The sequence below is a fragment of the Opisthocomus hoazin genome, chromosome 10, assembly GCF_030867145.1.
Source record: "Opisthocomus hoazin isolate bOpiHoa1 chromosome 10, bOpiHoa1.hap1, whole genome shotgun sequence".
NCBI lineage: Eukaryota > Metazoa > Chordata > Aves > Opisthocomiformes > Opisthocomidae > Opisthocomus > Opisthocomus hoazin.
Genome location: NC_134423.1, coordinates 24,067,932 through 24,088,100, shown reverse-complemented (window position 1 = coordinate 24,088,100; position 20,169 = coordinate 24,067,932). Strand labels below are relative to the sequence as shown.

The 20,169-nt window shown below is 48.5% G+C and overlaps 1 protein-coding gene across 2 annotated transcripts in view; it reads left to right on the top strand.

Annotated features, from left to right (window-relative positions):
* Positions 1 to 4,258: 4,258 nt before the first annotated feature.
* ACAN (aggrecan) overlaps positions 4,259 to 20,169 on the top strand; it is a 28,778-nt gene continuing 12,867 nt past the window's right edge. For both annotated transcript variants that reach the window (XM_075431773.1, XM_075431772.1), the window contains exons 1-13: positions 4,259 to 4,328; positions 4,880 to 5,251; positions 6,600 to 6,774; positions 7,327 to 7,454; positions 8,059 to 8,352; positions 10,103 to 10,615; positions 11,124 to 11,298; positions 11,717 to 11,844; positions 11,964 to 12,257; positions 12,421 to 12,612; positions 13,314 to 14,059; positions 14,294 to 15,950; positions 16,005 to 16,874. In XM_075431773.1, coding sequence (XP_075287888.1) covers positions 4,259 to 4,328; positions 4,880 to 5,251; positions 6,600 to 6,774; positions 7,327 to 7,454; positions 8,059 to 8,352; positions 10,103 to 10,615; positions 11,124 to 11,298; positions 11,717 to 11,844; positions 11,964 to 12,257; positions 12,421 to 12,612; positions 13,314 to 14,059; positions 14,294 to 15,950; positions 16,005 to 16,874 — 5,614 coding nt within the window. The remainder of the gene's footprint in view (positions 4,329 to 4,879; positions 5,252 to 6,599; positions 6,775 to 7,326; positions 7,455 to 8,058; positions 8,353 to 10,102; positions 10,616 to 11,123; positions 11,299 to 11,716; positions 11,845 to 11,963; positions 12,258 to 12,420; positions 12,613 to 13,313; positions 14,060 to 14,293; positions 15,951 to 16,004; positions 16,875 to 20,169) is intronic.

Sequence of the window (20,169 nt, the reverse complement as noted above, 5' to 3'; positions counted from 1 at the left end):
ACTGCAAAGATACTGCTGGTTCCAGCTGTTATCATGAGATTATTTTTCCATGTGAAAGATCAGCATAAAGAATTAATAAGACTAGGAGTACATTGGTTTTTCTTAGCTTTTGGGACATTTTGTTCTGTGATGTCTAGCTGATGCACAGATAAACCTGCTCTCCTCCCACCCATTGCCAATGTACACAGAAATAACTGTGTGAGGCTCAGAGCAATACCAGTTTGCTGTAGGCAAGGACCCTAAAAGCCTTTTCAGCCAGCTATCTCCCGTTATATTTAAACACCTGTTTCCGTGCTCTAGGATGTTTCTATTCTTTAGTACGTAATCTTGGTCTAAAGCTGCCTGCCTCTCTTGACTGCATTTATTTCATGACCCTCAGGGCTGTTCAGCTCACCTGGATACCGGGAAAATGCAGAGCCTGCTGAAAGGTACCTGATTTAAGGAGCCTGGAGAAGAGCTTTTAATTAATGCTTCAGTGGGTATCATGACTAAAGACTTCGTTACTAGTGGCTAGGAGAGTGTCCTCTACCTGGATCCCCTCCAAGGGCCTTCTGCCCTGGAGGGTCCAGCCCTGCTCCCAGGACTCACATGATCTTTGTCTTCCTATTTCTTCTTTTATCCAGAGGATGACAATGGAAGATATCCACTGGAATGGCAGTTTTGGGATGGCTCAAGTAGAAATAATCTGAGCCTACCACATGACATCACTTCATTCCAGGGAGACAGTCCTCAGTCGGTGTCAGGCTGGTCCATAGTGAAAGCTGTAGTGAAAGAGACCTACTCTAGAAGGGGTCTGGATGCACAGTCCCACCATTCTTTGTTCTTGTGGGAAACATTCCTTTAACTAAATGAGAATGTGCTTCAGAGAGTGGACTTCAGTTGCCCTTCAAAGCTGAAAGATACACCAAAACATAGAAGCTGTGTTTGCTTGAAGTTTTCTGCAGTGCCTCATGTGTTAGCAGTGACTGGTCTGTAACCTGGACATGTTCCCCAAAAACACGGTCAAGCCCTTTTCCTTCTCCTCCACTTGCAGCTTACCCCGTTTCCCTTTCTCCCTGGGGATGCCTCACCTGTGTGGACTTCAGGCACAGCTGGCTTAGATGGAGCAGGGAAGGGGGTTAATTTTACAGGATGTCTTTTTTGCCTTAGAACCTACAAGACAGGTAAAACATATGTGTGATATTCATAAACATGATCCTTTGTACTGCCTAGAGCCAGGCAAGATGAATAATACAAGAGCAAAGATCGAAAGAGTGATACATTCATAATCATGAATTTTAGTGTCAGACGGGACCATTCTGGGCTGATCTGTGGATGCAGACCCCTTAAACTTCACCCACGTATTTCTGTAATGAGCCCACTAACTTGCATTTGCCTAAGCCGTGTCTTCCAAAGAAGCCTTCAAGGCCGTGTTTGAAGCTACCAAGGGATAGAAACTCCATTGCTGCCCTTGGTACCAGTTCCGATGACCCACCACCCTCTGTTTAAAATGTGAGCTTTGTTTCCTCTTTGAGTTTGCTTGGCGTATGGCTCCCACCTATTAGTTCTGGTGATGACTTTCTGTTAGATCAAAGGGCCCTTTAGAACCAGCAGCTTCTGCTTGAGACAGTATTTGTGCACTGCTGTCAACTTCTCAGTATTTTTTTGTGTGTTGTTGTTACAATAATTAGGTTCAGGCTTCCTGGTCTCCCCCTTAAGGCATTCCTCCAGCCCTCAGATCCTTGCTAGTGCATATATTCTGCACCATCTTTTTCTGATATCCTCATACCAACCCAGAGGTGCACACAGTATTCCCTTTGCTTAACACTGATGCACAGAGAGGTGTTCGTGTTTGGTTTTATGGCAGATAATTAATGCCAGTAGCTCTCCTGAGTGACTGCTTTCTAGGACAGAACACCCCATTGTCAGGCATGCTCTGCATCCCTTGTATAGTTTTATATTTGATTCTCTTAAAACATAGCCTATTTGGAAACACATTGGATCTAATACTGACCACTGTAGACGCTCATTGGAAATATCTTCTTCAACAGCAGTGTCCCACAGATGGCTCCTTTTAGAGACCGGACAGCTAGGCTTCTGCTAAACTATTTTAATGTATGTACTACTGACATTACATATCCTCATATCATGGAATCCTGTGAAAGCCAAACCTTATCAAAGTCTAATTACATTATATTACAACCAGGCAGACATCTTTACCAGACAAACTTAGAATCATGCCAACTAATAAAATCAAGTTTGGAAGCATCTGTTTCATATACAAGTGCCTAAACTAAGATTAATATTACTCCTTTTCTTCAGTGCTTAATGAAGTGAAGTCCGTATCAGATTTTCCATTATTTTGCCTGGAATTCATGTCAATCAAACCAGTGTGTATTTATGAGGCTCATCATTGTATATCTTGGCTGACTATTGGCACAGTGCTTCGGTATTTGGGACCTGCCCCAGTGCTCCAGCACAGATTATAAATGAACATCGGTGGGCCAGCATTTTACTCAGCCAGCTCTTTAAGGACTCTTGGGTACGGCTGTTTAGCCAAGCTGATTTCAGACCGTTTATCTGTAGCAGATGGTGTTTCCAATTCTCCTTATTTACTGACGAGCAGAAGACACTTCATTGCCCCCCACAGCCCATCCTATGGGAACATTTCCCTGCCATCTTCCAGCTACCGACTGCCAAACACTTTGACCTCTTCGGCAGCATAGCAGTTGACTTGGTCCTGGCCATCAGTAGAGGGATATGGTGAAGTCAACCGTCATGCTGCAGAAGAGGTTCATAATACGTTGTTTATGCAGATATATTCCTAATGACAGAGACACCCAAACAGACACACAACTGCACAGTTTCTCCCTGAGGTTGATATTTACCCGATCTTTTGTTCCCGGGCCCAGCAGAAATTGAGATATGCCCGTTTGATCTTGTTCAGCCTTACAGCTGCAAACTCCAGCCTCCATGCTTCTCTGCCTATGTGTTTCAGCCCTGTTCTGTCCTATTTTCTGTGAGTATAGCTGTCTCTTTTAACTAAAGATTTCATGAAGATAAAATTTCGTGATGTGTCAGGTTGAAATGAATGAGTGCATGAAGATCAATTTTTCCATAAGTGAAAGGGTAATGCTGGACTGTACAGGACGAGGTTTATTTTTGGTCTTTTCTTGTGCCAGTGAGGATATTTAATGGACTTGTCTGCAAGGTCAATAGGCTTATACTCAGAATGTTCCCTGTCAGCTGAAGCCAGCTGGGATCCTTCTGGATCACAGGAATTAAACAGCCAATATTCGGACTGGTGACCTCAAAGGGAACACCAGTGATTCAGTAGGTGTGGTCCTTCCTTCTGAGTCAGTGCTGAAATGTGACGCCAAACGACGCTGTGTTGCTGGAGGACATGGCTTTTATTTGAAATATTAAAACCAGTTTGAGCATTTATGGCTATTTAAAATCCCATTATATTATACTGGATGATAATCCAGTTAGGATTAATTTATTTGGCCTCCTTATATTGCTTCTGCCATTCAGTGTCAGCAGGATGGTCCTTTCCTTTCCTAAAGCTTTCAGAAGTGGCAGGTTGCTCTGACTGATTGAGTAACCCCAAAAGCATATTTTAGGGTGGGGTTAAGACACTCAGAATTGTATCCTGTGGATTTCTTGTATCAGTTCAGGATTCCTTTTCAGTTAAGGCTATGTATGCTGTCAATGCAAGAGTGTTGGGACAAAGCGTTGTCACCTTTGGCTTTTCCACCATATAGAAGGCAGCTATCCCTTCAGAGCATTTTAAGGTATACAAAAAGCATCCAAACATCTGGCTTGAGAGCCAGTGCTGGCTTGGATGGAGGATGCTGGTGAGGGGCAGCTCGCATGCTGAGGTGAAGCTTAGTGGACGTGATGGTCCCTCTTGAGTAAATGCATAATAAGTGTGAAGATCTGTTGGAAAATTGTTTTTCTACTCCACGGGGAAGATTGAATCACAAGAGGGAGAATGGAAGAGCAATATAATAAGTGATCTATAATAACACTTCAGTCTGTTGTACATAGCAAAGCATCTTATTTATTTGTCTCACAGACTCATTTCCTGAAGCAAGAGGCACTTTGAGACAGTGTCCTTCCCCAAGGACCGGCTTTCACTGCCAGCCACACGTAGGAGGCTTAAGGGGCGGCTGAAAACATTGTGCTGCCCCGCAGCAGCATCCGTAACGCTCAGCTCCCTGTGAACATATAGCTGTCATAAATCCTTTCTCCCTATGTTATTTCTTGCAGGTAAACTATGACCACTTTACTATTAGTGTTTGTGTGTTTGCAAGTCATCACAGCAGCCATCCCTGTGGAGCTCTCAGGTACGTGCCCCGGGGTGTGGGGAAGCGGGGCCGAGCAACACGCTGCACTCTGGTCCCATCCCTGAGACTGGGCAGCTGCCAGAAATAAGTGTACCCAAGATCTGCTCTGCGTACACACAGGGCTCTGCTGTTTGTATGGCTGCTATGCCATAGCTTGTCACTATTCTTGTGCTTGGGAAGCCAGGGAGATAGCTCCACGCAAAGGTCGATTTATGGGAAACCCAAGGGAATTTCAGCATTTCCCTTTCTTAAACCCTATCAGGTGTTATCTTGTCTCATGGGCAGCAGCCACACTGCAGTAGAGCGCTTCGTTCCCTTCATTCCCACATCCAGCACTAGTCCAAATCCCAAAAGCAACATGGTGCGAGGGTCATGGTTATAACTTCCCTTTCTGCAAGTTATTTTCAGCAGACTGGACCAAACACGGTATGTCTGAATATGTGGGTACAGGTTTGCAAAGCAGATATAGGCACTGGAACATGCAGGAGCACTGGATATTTTGAATTAAATGCATTATTGATGTAACCATTGCTTTGTCTGGAAACTGGCAGACAGTAGTGATGGCCTGGAAGTGAAGATACCTGAGCAGTCTCCCCTGCGTGTTGTCCTGGGAAGCTCCCTGAACATCCCATGTTACTTCAACATCCCAGAGGAACAGGACACCAATGCTCTGCTGACCCCACGGATCAAATGGAGCAAACTCTCAAACGGGACCGAAGTTGTCTTGCTAGTAGCCACCGGTGGGAAAATCCGGCTCAACACCGAGTACAGGGAGGCCATCTCTTTGCCCAACTACCCTGCCATCCCCACCGATGCCACCTTGGAAATCAAGGCGCTGAGATCCAACCACACTGGGATTTATCGCTGTGAAGTGATGTACGGGATTGAGGACAGAGAAGACACAATAGAGGTCCTAGTAAAAGGTGAGATCCTTCCCTTGCTCTTTCCTCTCAAGGTCTTGCTGCCTGGCCTGGGCAGAAGGGAGAAAGAAATACAAGGGCAGAGGAGGTACTGCTCTCCCCGTAGATATAAACCCTTTTGGACAGATCACAGATTCAGCCCTGGGCAGATGAGCAGAAACCACGGGCCAGGCATTTATTTCAGCAGGTTAAGACCAGACTAAACCAACCAGTAAAATGACTCATGGCAGAATATATGGCAATAAAATTACTCTTCTGGGAAAAGGTGAGTTACGGAGACAGCAAGACGACATCCTTGGCAGGAGGTCATACTGGATATGCCGGGCTAGTGCTGAGAGGAGTGAAGCTGGATCAGGGCTGTTGTAAGACCTTTTATTTCTTCCAGATATTTTAGGAGATGGGATGCCCTCAGCTGGACAATCAGTCTGTTCTGGAAAAACTTTCTCCATAGTCCTGCAAAGCTCATCCTAGTAATGGGTGGATAAAATAACAACACTTAAGTCTCCCAAAATCTTTATTGTGGATTTTGCTTTCAGTGCAGGAGAGGGAGACAGCTTCGACTACAACACCTAACTAAGGGGTCTCTGCTGGTCACATACACTGGAGTGTTTATCTGACAGTGGACACTTAATGATCTACTCTTGTCAGACCAGAGTGTACAGATAGCCATCCTTTGTAAAGATCCCTGATCATCAAAAAATACAACTTCGATAGGTTTGCTGCAGATCTGGAGATTTCAAGTAGTTTTGCCTCTCGTTTCCCAGGTGTTTGTACAGTGACACTCTGCACCCTTGGTCCTGAGCAGGACCTTGAGGGGCTGCAGCTTTCAAACCCGCACAGCAGCACAGTCCCCGCGCTGCCCCACTGGCTGATTTCTGAACCACGCATTTAGAACACTGCACAGAGCTGTAGCAGGAAAGTATTGAGTCCTTCTGACAGTCATAGAACTCTGTGTACTGGGCTATGCATTTCGTCCCACTGTTCACACTCAGGTACCGGCTTTTAACGCACCATGACTTTGTTACAGCATCATGGGAGTGCAGTTGCTGTCCTGGGTCACCAATGTGCTCCACAAGGTCCTGTGAAAGGAGCTCAGCAAGTCACCCTTGGCTTGAGAAGCTCAAAGACTATCAGCATAAATAGTTCATTGTTTCTAGTTGACATGTAGTATCTGTTCTTTGAATCCCTGGTCTGGTTGAAGATGTCTCTGCTCACTGCAGGAGAGTTGGGCTAAATGACCTCTGAAGGTCCCTTCCAACCCAAAACATTCTATGATTCTGTGATTCTTATGAAGGAAAGGGGCTGGTTGCTCTCTAGCAGATGTGTGAATGATGGCCATTGTGTTTTCCAGGCGTTGTATTCCACTACAGAGCAATCTCCACAAGGTACACCTTGAACTTTGAGAAAGCAAAGCAGGCCTGTATCCAGAACAGTGCTGTCATTGCTACTCCTGAGCAGCTGCAAGCTGCCTACGAGGATGGGTACGAGCAGTGTGACGCTGGCTGGCTGGCTGATCAGACTGTCAGGTAATGAACAGTGGAGGGGAAAGGAAAACCACAGCGGGGTCATCAGGGAAGGGCTTCTGTAACAAAGTCACCAACTGAGAATGGTTGAGAAACAGCTTCTAAATAGCAACTGTTGTAATTGCTGGTGTGCAGAGGGAGGTGGTGGATTACAAGCCACTCTCTGCCAGGGAGCAATCTATAGTAGGAAAGCAGAGTGACCAGTGTCCTCCCCAGTTGATGGTGACAACGGAATGGACAACAGCTTAATCCTGACCCTTCATCCTCCATGTACAAAATAAATGCTATGCCAAGATCCACGCATGTGGTTCAACTGTACCGAGCCATACATCCCCCACTGGGGAGTCACCTTGGCCTGATGTCTTTGGCCAGTGCTCCCAGGGACCTGCTGTGCTCAGGACTTTCAGAGGGAGGGCAGCAGATCCTCCTGCCCCTTTCCCATACCCCAGGAAAGGCCACAAAACATCACACTGCGCAGTGCTCAGCAGCTCCCTCCCAGCCTCGCTGCGGCTGCAGGGTCCTGCTCCCACTCCCTACGCACCCTCTCTCCCCCAGGTACCCCATCCACTGGCCCCGGGAGCGCTGCTACGGCGACAAGGATGAATTTCCAGGAGTGAGGACCTACGGTGTCCGCGAGCCTGATGAAACCTATGATGTTTACTGCTATGCAGAGAAAATGCAAGGTGATTTGGTGCTTTTGTCATTACTAGATGCAGAAGCAGCCGAAGCGCTGATCATGCCTAGACTGGACAACAGTAAATACAGAGGCAAAGGGCCTTGAGGCAAGACAGGTTAGATGGAAAAGCATATTCCCCAAAAGGCCAGATGTTCTCTACAGTCTCTTTGTTAGACCTTGGACAATTTTAATGTCAAATGACTAATACAGTACAGAGGGAGGAGTCTGGCAAAACTCCACCAGAGGCCATGCCACCCTACGTGTCTCTGGTCATCCGTTTGAGGGTGTGACATTCAGAGGTGTTCAACACCCTTGCTTACAACAGGGATCCATTGAACTATTCAGCACATCAGACCTGGAACAGTCCTTTATCTTCCTTTTGCCCTGTGGTTCCAGCTTGTTTGGTATGTTTTGCTCCAGTCTGTAGTCGGTCTGCAAGACTCCCTTTCTTCTGGTCTTTATAGACAGTCACCAACACAGGGTTGCAGTTCAGCTGTAATACCCAGGACTTTTCATTTTATCCAGACTCCTGGAAATGGGAAGGGGAAAGAAAGGGAATTGGGATTAAACTCTGCATCTAATTCCTGTACTAATGGATGGTGTGATTGTAGGTAAAGTCTTCTATGAGACCGCCCCTGAGAAGTTCACATTCCAAGAAGCTTTCGACAAATGCCGCAGCTTGGGAGCCCGTCTGGCCACCACTGGAGAGCTGTACTTGGCCTGGAAGGATGGCATGGATGTGTGCAGCGCAGGCTGGCTGGCCGATCGCAGCGTCCGCTACCCCATTTCCCGAGCACGGCCAAACTGCGGAGGAAATCTGGTGGGAGTGCGGACAGTGTACCTGTATGTCAACCAGACTGGGTACCCTCACCCTGACTCTCGCTACGATGCCATCTGCTATAGTGGTGAGTGCATGGGGGCTGTGGGACTAAGCAATGTGTGTCCATGGGGAGACACAGGGAGCAGGGAGCTCCCTGCCCAGAGCTAACCCCTTGCTTCTTTAGTTTAATAAAAAAAGGGGGGGAAAGAAGCTTTGGCAAAGGACTGAGTCATCCATTCACGTTCAGGTAGGAAGCAGAGTCCAGAAAGTGCACGGATGCCTATCCAGGAGGACTCCGAGAAGGAGGGTTTATACAGCCACCTTGTCTCCAGCCCTCCCACACCTTCCAGCTTCGGTAGCTCTCCAGGAGACACGGAGCAGAGCTCAGGTGCTTTATGCACGAGACAATGCTAGAGATAGAAGACAAGAAAAAAGAGAACAGATCTGACCATGAAGACATGGGTAGTGCTGTGACGTGGTGCAGGCGCGTGCCTGAGTTTCCACGCTGGGGTAAATCAGAGACTGCAGCAGTCTCCAGGCAATCAGAAATGGGGCAAAATTGCACCTAGAAAGTTGAGAGCATCTCAGCTACTCCCTCTTTCTTATATAACTGCACTCTTCTCCCTGCAACAAGAAGGAGCAAAGCACAGTGGTATATGATCTATTCAGGACAACCAGATGCTAACATTTAAACAAGACTGATATCTTTACAAAAATAACAACAACATTTGAAAATATGTTTTGAAACCCCTTTGATACAGACCTATTGTGCCTAGATGCATGCATGACCAATGTGACAGGAGGCCCTGTAAAACCTCCCATATCCCTTGGAGCTATCCAGCTATGTGGCCAAGCTAAAGACTGGTCCACCAAGCCACGGCCTTCCAGTTATTTCAGGACATGCATCTGAAACTGCTGAGTACATCCAGTCCTTGCCTGAGCATCTCTGTCTAATTCTCTGAATCCCTTGAGGTCTGAGCAGTACTGGCTAAAACGAACTAGCAGGAAAACGGATCTGGTAATAAATAAATAGAACAGAGAAAGCAGTATTCAGGGAAAAGCCTGACAGAGTCTCATTACCTCTCCCTCCCCAGCTGAGACCTGCCTCGCTGCATTTCCAAGTTGTCCCATCCCTCCCTAGCCTGCCCAGTTCTGTTTTATGCTGCTCTTTAAACCACCGTCCTTGCTGTAGGGTGACCTGCTCCGTCGTGCGTTAAGCGTGTTCTCCTGCACCCAAGGGACTTGTCTTCAGCAGAAAAGTGATGTGGGAGTTGTTTGAATGCATTTGGTACACCAAGTGACTACCTTGGCTGCCTCGGTGGCGGGGTTAGCATGCTTGTATGCGATGAGCTCTGAAGTTCTCGCCCAGGCAGAGCAGAATGAGGTAGTGATATTAATGAGACTTCATGTACTGAGTGTGAGGATCCAGTTGTCTTCCTCCCACGGCTCAGATCTGCTGAGGAGGTTATCCAAGCTCCTTTGCTTCCCTCCGGTCACCTTAAATTCCTCGTAACAGGCACTAGAGGTCAGTGCAGACTTGGATATGGGCAAGGTGTTCCCGGGAAGGAGAGCAGGGAAAGTCCTCTCCCATTTATCAGCTGTGGAGCTCGTGGTGGCTCGTTGTCTCTAGCTCACGAACATGCCCTCCGTGCTGGGGCGTTGTAAAGAACCATACTGGAGGAAGGAAAACCATCGGTTTTACAAGGACATCATGATTTCCTTGCTCTTCTTAGAGCCAACAAACATCCAGCTTGTTCTCGGAGGCAGCAGCAGCCCAGAACACCTTGCTAGACTGACCACATCCCCTCTGACCGCTGCTTTGTCTCCTGATGTAGGGGACGACGTTGAGACTCTGGTCCCAGGGCAGTTCATCGATGAGAGAGGAAGTGAGCTGGGCAGCGCTTTTACTGTCCAGACTTTCACGCAGACCGAAGTGGAGATCCGTCTGCCACGCAACGCCACAGAGGAGGAAGCCCGTGGCAGCATCGCCACCCTAGAGCCCATCGAGATCACACCCACCGCCACTGAGCTGTACGAGGGCTTCACCGTCCTACCCGATCTCTTCACCACCGGTGTCACAGTAGAGACAGCTGTCCCAGAGGAGGAGAACGTGACCAGGGGGGATGTCACAGAGGTGTGGGCTGTAGCTGAAGAGGTCACCACCATAGCCTTAGGCACTGCCATCACCACCAAAATGGCAGAGGTGAGCTTGGTGGAAGAGGTCATGGGGGTGACTGCAACACCAGGACTAGAGTCTGCCTCAGCGTTCACAGTGGAAGACCAGCTCGTGCAAGTGACAGCAGTTCCTGGTGTCGGTCTCCTCCCTGAGCAGCCCATCTCCCCCACAGGTAAGTCACCAGGACTCCAAGAAGCCTGAAGCTCCATTTATTCTAGCGATAACCATTCAGCTAAAAACAGTCTGAGCTTCTGCTGTCGCAGAGGGCACCCAGGTCCCTGGAGGTGTGCAGGCCTGTTTGGGGTCAGGGACAGGCTGAGTGTCTGTGCTACAGTGGGACCCTAGGAGTGAGGAGGTGGTTGTGGGCCACCCTCTGATGTGCTGAAAAGGGCTTAGCTGGCTGATGCCTGGGGCTGCCATGGTCACACCCTGCACTCCCATCTGCACCTGGCTTCAGGGAGGGGAAAGTCAAAGTAGGAAGATCCTAGAGGAGGGCAAAGAGATCCCCGGAACATCACCCTCAGTGGCAGCAGAGCTCATTGAATGAGGCATCTCCATCAAAGTGCATTGACTAGGCGCTGGTCTTTGCACTGTTGTTGGGAAGACCCTTTCTGGTCATACACCTTGGTGAAGGGGGGGGTCCTGTGTCTGCTGTCTCACCATGGCTTCTCTTCCCTCAGGCGTGGTGTTTCACTACCGCGCCGCCACCAGCAGATACGCCTTCTCCTTCATCCAAGCCCAGCGGGCCTGTCTCGAGAACAACGCAGTTATTGCCACTCCTGAACAGCTCCAGGCTGCCTACGAGGCTGGCTTTGACCAGTGCGATGCTGGCTGGCTACGGGACCAGACAGTCAGGTAAAACTGTATTAACCTAGGGAAGACACCTCTCAAAATGACTATTCAGCTGTGAAACTGAGGTTTTACTCTGTTCTGTCCTGCTGCTCTGCTCATCAGCATCTAAAGCTTTCCTGATCTAAGATGGTCTCCAGGCCATGATATCTTGTGGCCAATAGACCTGTACTTCTCACCCTGTCCCACCCGTTTCCTGACCTGTGTATATAACCTGCAGCAGTGAGCTGCCCTGACATGCAGGAAAAGTGGAGGAAAGTTTGTATTCATTGCCCCAGCCTGTAAGTGGACTTGTTTCCAAGTCACACTGAGAGCACCTCTAACAGTGAAGTGCTTGTGTCCTACTCCCAAGTACACGGATGTTTGTCAGTCCAGGTTACATAGAGCTGACCTTGGGTTACCTCCTCTCTTCTTCTTTTGGTAGGTATCCCATTGTGAATCCCCGAAGTAACTGCGTAGGAGACAAAGAGAGCTCTCCGGGCGTGCGGTCGTACGGCATGCGCCCTGCCTCGGAGACCTACGACGTGTACTGCTACATTGACAGGCTCAAGGGTCTGTTCTCCCCCTTCCTCGGAATGGCTGTGGAGCAAAAATGTGCTTCACACCTCCACATCTGTGTGTGCTTGTGTGGGATGCTGGGACTGACAACTGTTTTCTCTCCTTTCCCTCAGGCGAGGTGTTCTTCGCAACCCAACCAGAGCAGTTCACCTTCCCAGAAGCTCAGCAGCACTGTGAGAGCCAAAACGCCACGCTGGCCTCTGTTGGCCAACTCCACGCTGCCTGGAAGCAGGGCCTGGACAGGTGCTACCCTGGCTGGTTAGCCGATGGCAGCCTCCGCTATCCCATCGTCAGCCCCCGTCCCGCCTGCGGAGGGGATGCTCCTGGTGTGAGAACCATCTACCAGCACTACAACCAGACCGGCTTTCCTGACCCGCTGTCCCGGCATCACGCCTTCTGCTTCAGAGGTACCCTCACACCCCTTGCAGGGGATGCAGACCAGTCTCCTTGGGGGAAAGGGATTTCACAAGGGAGGTTGGGCACATCGGGGTGCCAGTTTGGGTGAAGCCCTTCCTTGGCATGTTGGACTGTGAATTTTCAGAAACTCCCTCCAATACCTTTTTGTTCCAGCTGTGCCACCCGCAGAGGAAGAGGGGGTCACCTCATTCTTTGAAGATGTGCTGGCAACCCAAGTGATCCCTGGAGTAGAGGGGATACCCTCCGGGGAGGAGCCAACCGTGGAGACAGAGTTTGCCACTCAACCTGAGAATCAGACAGCCTGGGGGACAGAGGTCTTTCCAACAGATGTGTCGCTGCTGTCAGGTGGGTTAGATCTTCCTCGTCTCCTGGGTCACACTTGGATGGTGTTGTAGGGTTGGGACACTCTCAAAATAAATGGGTTGTGTCCTTGCTGCAGGGGACTCCCTCTAAATCCAGATGATTATCACCATATTAGCAAAGTCTGAGGCTGTGCACACAGGAGGAACTACATGTGTACATTATAGAACTTCTTTCTAGGACTGAACTAAATAACCGGTCATCCTGCCATGCTGCAGACCAGCACACACAGCATTGCCAGGACACCTCACAAAATATGTTGTCATGTATCCAGGATAGGGAAGGCAGGCTAGAAACAGTTCTCAGGCCATGCCTTCAAGGGAGGACAGAGCTGCAGTGTGGTCAGAGCAGCAATGAACTTCTTCTCTTCTACATGTTATCTCTGAGGAAGCAGTATCTTGATTTTGGCACCTGGGAACTGGTTTCACTGTTGCCATCGTCTCATGTCGGAAGATTATATACTCTGTCAACTTCCCAGAAATATATACAGTTGTGTAAGATATAATGTTCATTAATAAATTTGCAGGGACTAAATTATTTTTGCAAGCTCATAGGACTTCATGCCTTTGTCTCAAAGGTATTAGTTCGGAGGTAAAGTCAATCAGGAAATTGTTAATAGCTTCTTCAAAACAATTCAGTAAATAATTTTCCTCTCCCTCTCTCTTTGTTCACCCTTTCTTTTCTAGTGAGCCCATCTGCTCTTCCTACAGCTACTGTAATACCAGGGGAAACAAGTACTGACACTTCCATCAGCGAAGTGTCAGGGGAAGTGACTGAATCTGGAGAACATCAAGTCAGTGGTGAATCTTCAGCATCCGGCTGGATATCTGGAGTCCCGGATACAAGTGGAGAACTGACTTCTGGAGTTTTTGAGCCTAGTGGAGAACACTCAGGGATTGGAGAAAGTGGATTACCATCAGTAGACCTGCATACTAGTGGCTTGCTACCTGGAGAAAGTGGGCTACCCTCAGGTGACCTGAGTGGGGTGCCTTCTGGCATCGTTGACATCAGTGGCTTACCTTCTGCAGCAGAAGACATATCAGTGTCTACTTCAAGGATACCAGAAATTCGTGGGATGCCATCTGGAGCGGAAAGCAGTGGGCTGCCTTCTGGATTTAGTGGAGAAATCTCTGGCACTGAACTAGTCAGTGGTGTGCCATCTGGAGAGGAAAGTGGACTTGCCTCTGGTTTTCCTACAGTCTCTCTTGTGGATACCACGTTGGTGGAAGTTGTAACAACAGCACCAGAACGGCGAGAGGAGGGAAAAGGATCCATCGGAGTCAGCGGTGAAGGAGATATGTCAGGGTTCCCATCTGCTGAGTGGGACACCAGTGGAGGAACCCAAGGGTTACCCTCAGGATTTGAGCTCAGTGGGGAGTCATCCGGAGAGCCTGAGCTCAGTGGGGAGCCTTCTGGGGTGCCTGAGCTCAGCGTGGAGCCCTCCAGAGAGCCTGAGCTCAGCGGGGAGCCTTCTGGGGTTCCTGAGCTCAGTGGGGAGCCTTCCGGGGTTCCCAAGCTCAGCAGGGAGCCCTCCAGAGAGCCTGAGCTCAGTGGGGAGCCTTCTGGGGTTCCTGAGCTCAGCAGGGAGCCTTCCAGGGTGCCTGAGCTCAGCGGAGAGCCTTCTGGGGTGCCTGAGCTCAGCGGGGAGCCCTCCAGAGAGCCTGAGCTCAGCGGGGAGCCTTCCGGGGTGCCTGAGCTCAGCGGCGAGCCCTCCAGAGAGCCTGAGCTCAGCGGGGAGCCTTCCGGGGTGCCTGAGCTCAGCGGCGAGCCCTCCGGAGGGCCTGAGCTCAGTGAGTTGCCCTCAGGGCTGGATGTCAGTGGAGAACAATCTGGAACTCATGAGGTCAGTGGCCTCGTGGACCTAAGTGGCCTTACTTCTGGTATCGAAGGAAGCGTTGAGGCCTCGGGCATTACTTTTGTAGATGCCAGTTTGGAGGAAGTGACAACAACCCCCTCAGTTACAGAAGCAGAAGCAAAAGAGATTTTGGAAATCAGTGGATTGCCTTCAGGAGGTGAAGACACATCAGGCATGGTATCTGGGACTTTAGACATCAGTGGCGAGTCTTCTGGGCATGTAGACTTTGGTGGGAGTGTTTCTGGAGTACTCGAGATAAGCGGACATCCAAGTGGAGTGACTGACAGCAGTGGAGAAGTCTCTGGAGTTGATGTCACCAGTGGCCTACTGTCTGGAGAGGAAAGTGGTCTCACCTCTGGCTTTCCCACAGTCTCTTTTGTGGATACCACTTTGGTGGAAGTTGTAACACAGACATCAGTTGCACAAGAGGCAGGAGAAGGGCCATCTGGGATGCTAGATATCAGTGGATTTCCTTCTGGAGACAGAGGACTATCTGGAGAAGGGTCTGGAACTGTGGAGACTAGCGGGTCTTCTTCAGGGGCAGGAGACTTCAGTGGAGAGACATCTGGGATCCCGTACATCAGTGGAGACATTTCCGGAGCCACAGATCTAAGTGGACAATCTTCAGTAGTGACTGATACTAGTGGGGAGGCTTCAGGGCTTCCAGAAGTCACTTTAGTTACTTCGGATTTAGTAGAAGTTGTAACAAGACCAACAGTATCACAGGAACTGGGTGGGGAAACAGCTGTCACATTTCCCTACAGTTTTGGGCCAAGTGGTGAGGCCTCTGCATCTGGTGAACTCGGTGGGGAAACATCTGCTTTGCCAGAAAGTGGTATAAAAACATCAACTGCTTATGAAATCAGTGGTGAAACATCTGCATTTCCTGAAACCAGTATAGAAACATCCACAATTCAAGAAATTAGTGGGGAGACATCTGCATTTCCTGAAACTAGTGTAGAAACATCCACGATTCATGAAATCAGTGGGGAGACATCTGCCTTTCCTGAATTTAACATAGAAACATCAACAATTCAAGAAATCAGTGGTGAAACATCTGCATTTCCTGAAATTAGAATAGAGACATCCACAAGTCAAGAAGCCAGGGGTGAAACCTCTGGCTATCCTGAAATTATCATAGAAACTTCCACCATTCAAGAAGTAAGTGGGGAAACCTCCGCATTTCCTGAAAGTAACACAGAAACATCCACAACACAAGAAATCAGTGGGGAGACATCTGCGTTTCCTGAAATTAGAATAGAAACATCCACAAGTCAAGACATTAGTGGGGAAACATCTGCATTTCCTGAAATTAGAATAGAAACATCCACGGTCCATGAAACCAGTGGAGAAACATCTGCCTTTCCTGAAATTAGCATAGAAACTTCCACAGTCCAAGAAATTAGTGGAGAAAGTTCTGCGTTTCCTGAAATTAGAATAGAAACATCCACAAGTCAAGAAGCCAGGGGTGAAATATCTGGATATCCCGAAATCAGCATAGAAACTTCAACAGTCCACGAAGCCAGTGGGGAAACATCTGCATTTCCCGAAATCAGCATAGAAACTTCGACAGTCCACGAAACCAGTGGGGAAACATCTCTCTTTCCTGAAATTAGCATAGAAACTTCGACGGTCCACGAAATTAGTGGCGAAACATCTGCATTTCCTGAAATTAGAATAGAAACATCCACAAGTCAGGAAGCCCAAGGTGAAACATCTGCCTTTCCTGAGATTAGCATAGAAACTTCTACAGTCCATGAAATCAGTGGGGAAACATCTGCATTCCCTGAGATCAGCATAGAAACACCAACAAGTCAAGAAGCCAGGGGTGAAACATCTGCTTATCCTGAAATTAGCATAGAAACATCCACAGTTCAAGAAGTAAGTGGGGAAACATCTGCATTTCCTGAAATTAGAATAGAAACATCCTCAAATCAAGACGTCCAGGGTGAAACATCTGCATTTCCAGAGACTAGCATAGAAACATCCACAGTTCACGGAACCAGTGGAGAAGCATCCGCATTGCCTGCTGCTAACATCGAAACAGCTGCCACATCTTTGGCCAGTGGTGAGCCCTCTGGTGTTCCTGAGGAGAAGGAATTTCCTGATGCAGCATCTGGAGCTGTGACACACTCAGTCACAGGGTTTTCAGGGGAAACCTCTGTCCCAGACATTGTAGTTAGTACCAGTACTCCAGATGCTGAACCAACACAGGGACCCAGGAGCCCTGAAGAGGCTCAGATTGAAATAGAGCTTTCCCCTCCTGTGGTGTCAGGACAAGAGATGGAGACAGCTGTTGTTCTAGACAATCCACATCTGCTGGCCACCCCTACCGCTGCCCTGCCTCAAGTCTCACAAGAAGCAATAGATGCATTAGGACCCACTACGGAAGGTACCGTGTCTTCTCGTAGGGAAGGGGATGTGCTATGGAGGGAAAGGGAGGGAGGGGGCATCTCTGTCACATTTTGCTTCCTCTACAGCAGAGAAAGTAAATACAGAGGCAGACTTTGGCAGAATATTACTGTGGTGGGAAGCCAGAAACATGGGGGGGGTTCCACAGTTTGTGTTCTATAGCTTCTGTCTTAACAAATGGTAGTCTGTGTTTGGGCAGGTAATGCAATTATCCAGCCAGAGTAACCACATCTCCAGAAGCCTCCTGGACCTCCCCCCTGCCTGCCCGTGGCAATTACATGCCCCTGGGAAGAGCAGCAGAGGACCAGTTCAAGGGAAGCACCAGGAGATGCGTATCCAGCCTTCTCCCACTGCACCATAGCAGTAGGCATCGTTTGCTCCTCTGATTTGTTGTTCCTGGTGGACGCGGCTGCACCCCAGCCATGATGAACAAGCCGGTGGAGCTGGCACCTGCCAGGAACATGGAGACATCATCTGCTTGTGCCCCCCAGGGTACCCACGTCACCACTGGGACAGAAGTGAGCTTTCGCCTCTGTGCTGCCAGAGGTGGGGTCTCAAAAAAGAGTATTCTGTGAACGGTCATTGAGAGCCACTGTGACAAGGCCTCTGGGTGTGATATAGCTGGGGAAGGCACTAGGGCATTGACGCCCGCTCTGAAATTGATTACTCTTAACCATTGTTATCGTCTAGAGAAAACAACAATTCTTTTTCTTCTCATGTGGAAACAAGAGCAAAGACAGCTCCACCCACCAGAGACTTCCACCCTCACTAGTGGATGTGGCTGAGAAGTTGGATAAGACAGGCTGCAAGCTCTGTCCTGTTTTGTTTCTCTTTCTGCGATGTGTTGACTTGCTGCCCATATCCCCAAGTGTTTCATAACGCTTGCTCTGGGGTGAGATGCTGGCCATCAGCAGCTCTGCAGTGCCGAGGGGTAAGAGGCAAAGCAAGCCAGCTGGGAACAAAAATCTCTGCTCTAAGCATCATGCGCGCTGAATGCAATGTTTGCATCGGGCGAACTGCTCCAGTCCCTCGGGCACAGAGCACAGGTGCCCTCTGGTCTGTGGCTCATGCTGCTGTCTGCAGCTAGAACGGGCTACGTGTGAGAGACAAAGCTTAGAGCATTGCTGTCTTCTGTCAGCTCTGCTGATAAATGCCCTTCCTTCCACCTTGCCCCTTTTTGGTGTTTTAGTGCTCTGTCTTCGGTAGGACCACTTGCTGCCGAGTATAAACAGACACAATATTTAAATCTGAGTAACCATTTATGGTGAAAACACTCCACTAGCTTTCCAACGAGCATTCCCCGAGCAGTGTTCACGTACCATGGAGGCATTAGGATACTGCAATGAGAAGAAAATGAGATGGGATATTGTTGTACTTGCTGGTGGTTGCTTCTTGGCCAAGGGAGAAGCCCAGTCCCAGTAATGCAGGATGTCCTGCGACATCTCTGGCCACAGCTTGGTTTCACTTTGCTGCGATCAGGAGCTGGCTCCCGGGGACAGGCCCCATTTCAAAACCATCAATGTTTGTGCTGTTGTATGAAGGTCCTACGTATGTTCAGTTCCCAACGGGCTGCATGTTCATGTAGGACATGTTGCTTATATCTGGTACAAAATGTACCCTGCAAAGAGATTTGCCCAGTTCTTTCTAGAAAAATACTATTAATCCCACCCCCTTCCCACATTACCTCCTGAATTACTTCTTTTTGGATAATTTACACCATTGAGCATAGGTAGCTCTGGAATCAGTAAGGGTCTGCAAATCCAGGGGTTTGTGAAGCTCAGCCTGTTTTCTAACCTCATTTCCATTCCCAAAGTGTTTCGAATGAGTCACTGCATTTCTCTCTTCAACAATTCTGTCCCTCTGAGAAAGCAGGTAATCACAAACTTTTCTTCAGTCCTGCTTATAACACATTGGAGGTCCTATCTGTCTCTGCTGAGCAGCTGCACAGAGGATGCTGCAGGATTGGGTGAGGGCAAGTCAGCAGGGTTGTTCCTGCAGCACTGGTCCAGCCCAGCACCAGGTCCGGGACTTGGCAGGGTGCTGCAGGAGCTACGCGCCCAAAATCACTCCTTGCATGCCTAATGGTCTCTGCTTTTGGGCCATGCCCGCTGCCACGTCCAAGCCTGGAGGCAAAAATAAGCCAGCAAAGGCAGGGATGAGGAGAAGGAAGGAAATCAGCCAGCGAGGCTCAGCAAAAACAACCCAAAAATTTTAAAAATTGGCCCCAAAGTATCATTTTATTTCATTGCTTTTTTTATAAATTACCCATAAGGCGATTGCCAGATTCTTCAGAGTGTTTGTTAGCCAACATTCTTGTGAATTATTTTGAAAGAGAACCATGTGTTCAGCAGCTCATGTGTGAAGAAGCTTGAAAAATGCTCTGAAATTGGAACATGTTGTGTATTTGCGAGTCATAGAGATGACAACGTAGCAGCTGGGGTTTCTAAGCAGGTGTCAGGGAGAGGTGAGCGACGACTGCATGAAGTTTAACTGTAGATTCTTCATAAACTAGAGGTGGGCTTGAGCACATGTGCATGGCTGTTGCTCCCAACAGGGAAGATATGCTAGGGTAAAATTTCATGACTACAGTGTTCCTACAGGGTTAAATACAGTTCTGGTCAGGGTCTGAAGGAGGCTCATCCAGGCAGCAAGAAAGTGTGTTGACCATGAACATGCAACAACCCCACAACAAGTCAAACAACTTCTAGAGAATTAGAGCAAAGTGATGACAAAAGAAGGAAAAAAAATGGAAAAATAATCATGGGTTTCTTTTTTTGGGGTCATTACTCTTTACAGTGCTCTGGGCTGGAACCCAAAATGCTATTTCCCATGTTGTGGATGCCTTTTTACCTGAAGCTTCCCAGTCTTGAAATTTAGCTCCTGCAAAAAGATCAGTTCTATTATCTGTGCCTTATGCTGTGCTCAGAGTTTGTAGGGTGTAATGGATGCCCATTAACTGCAATTAATTTTGACTAACATTAAAACACAGCCGAAGCTAGTTCAGCTTACAGGAGGAGCTTAGAGTGAGGAGCAGTGAGGCATGTGGCTGTTGCCCTCTTATCCTGTTGTTGAAGGGTTCCAGTTAGATCCAGCAGTCTTTTTAGTGGGATGATTTAAGAAGAATAATATTTTTCTGCTCTGCTGTGGCCTCTACATCTCTCTAAAAGCCGGAGCCAGAAGCACAAGAAGACCAAAGATTAACGCTTGGAGTGCCAGTATTTTTGCTATGTAAGCAAACTGAAGGCTACACATGCATATGTCTTTAGTCAGCAGTT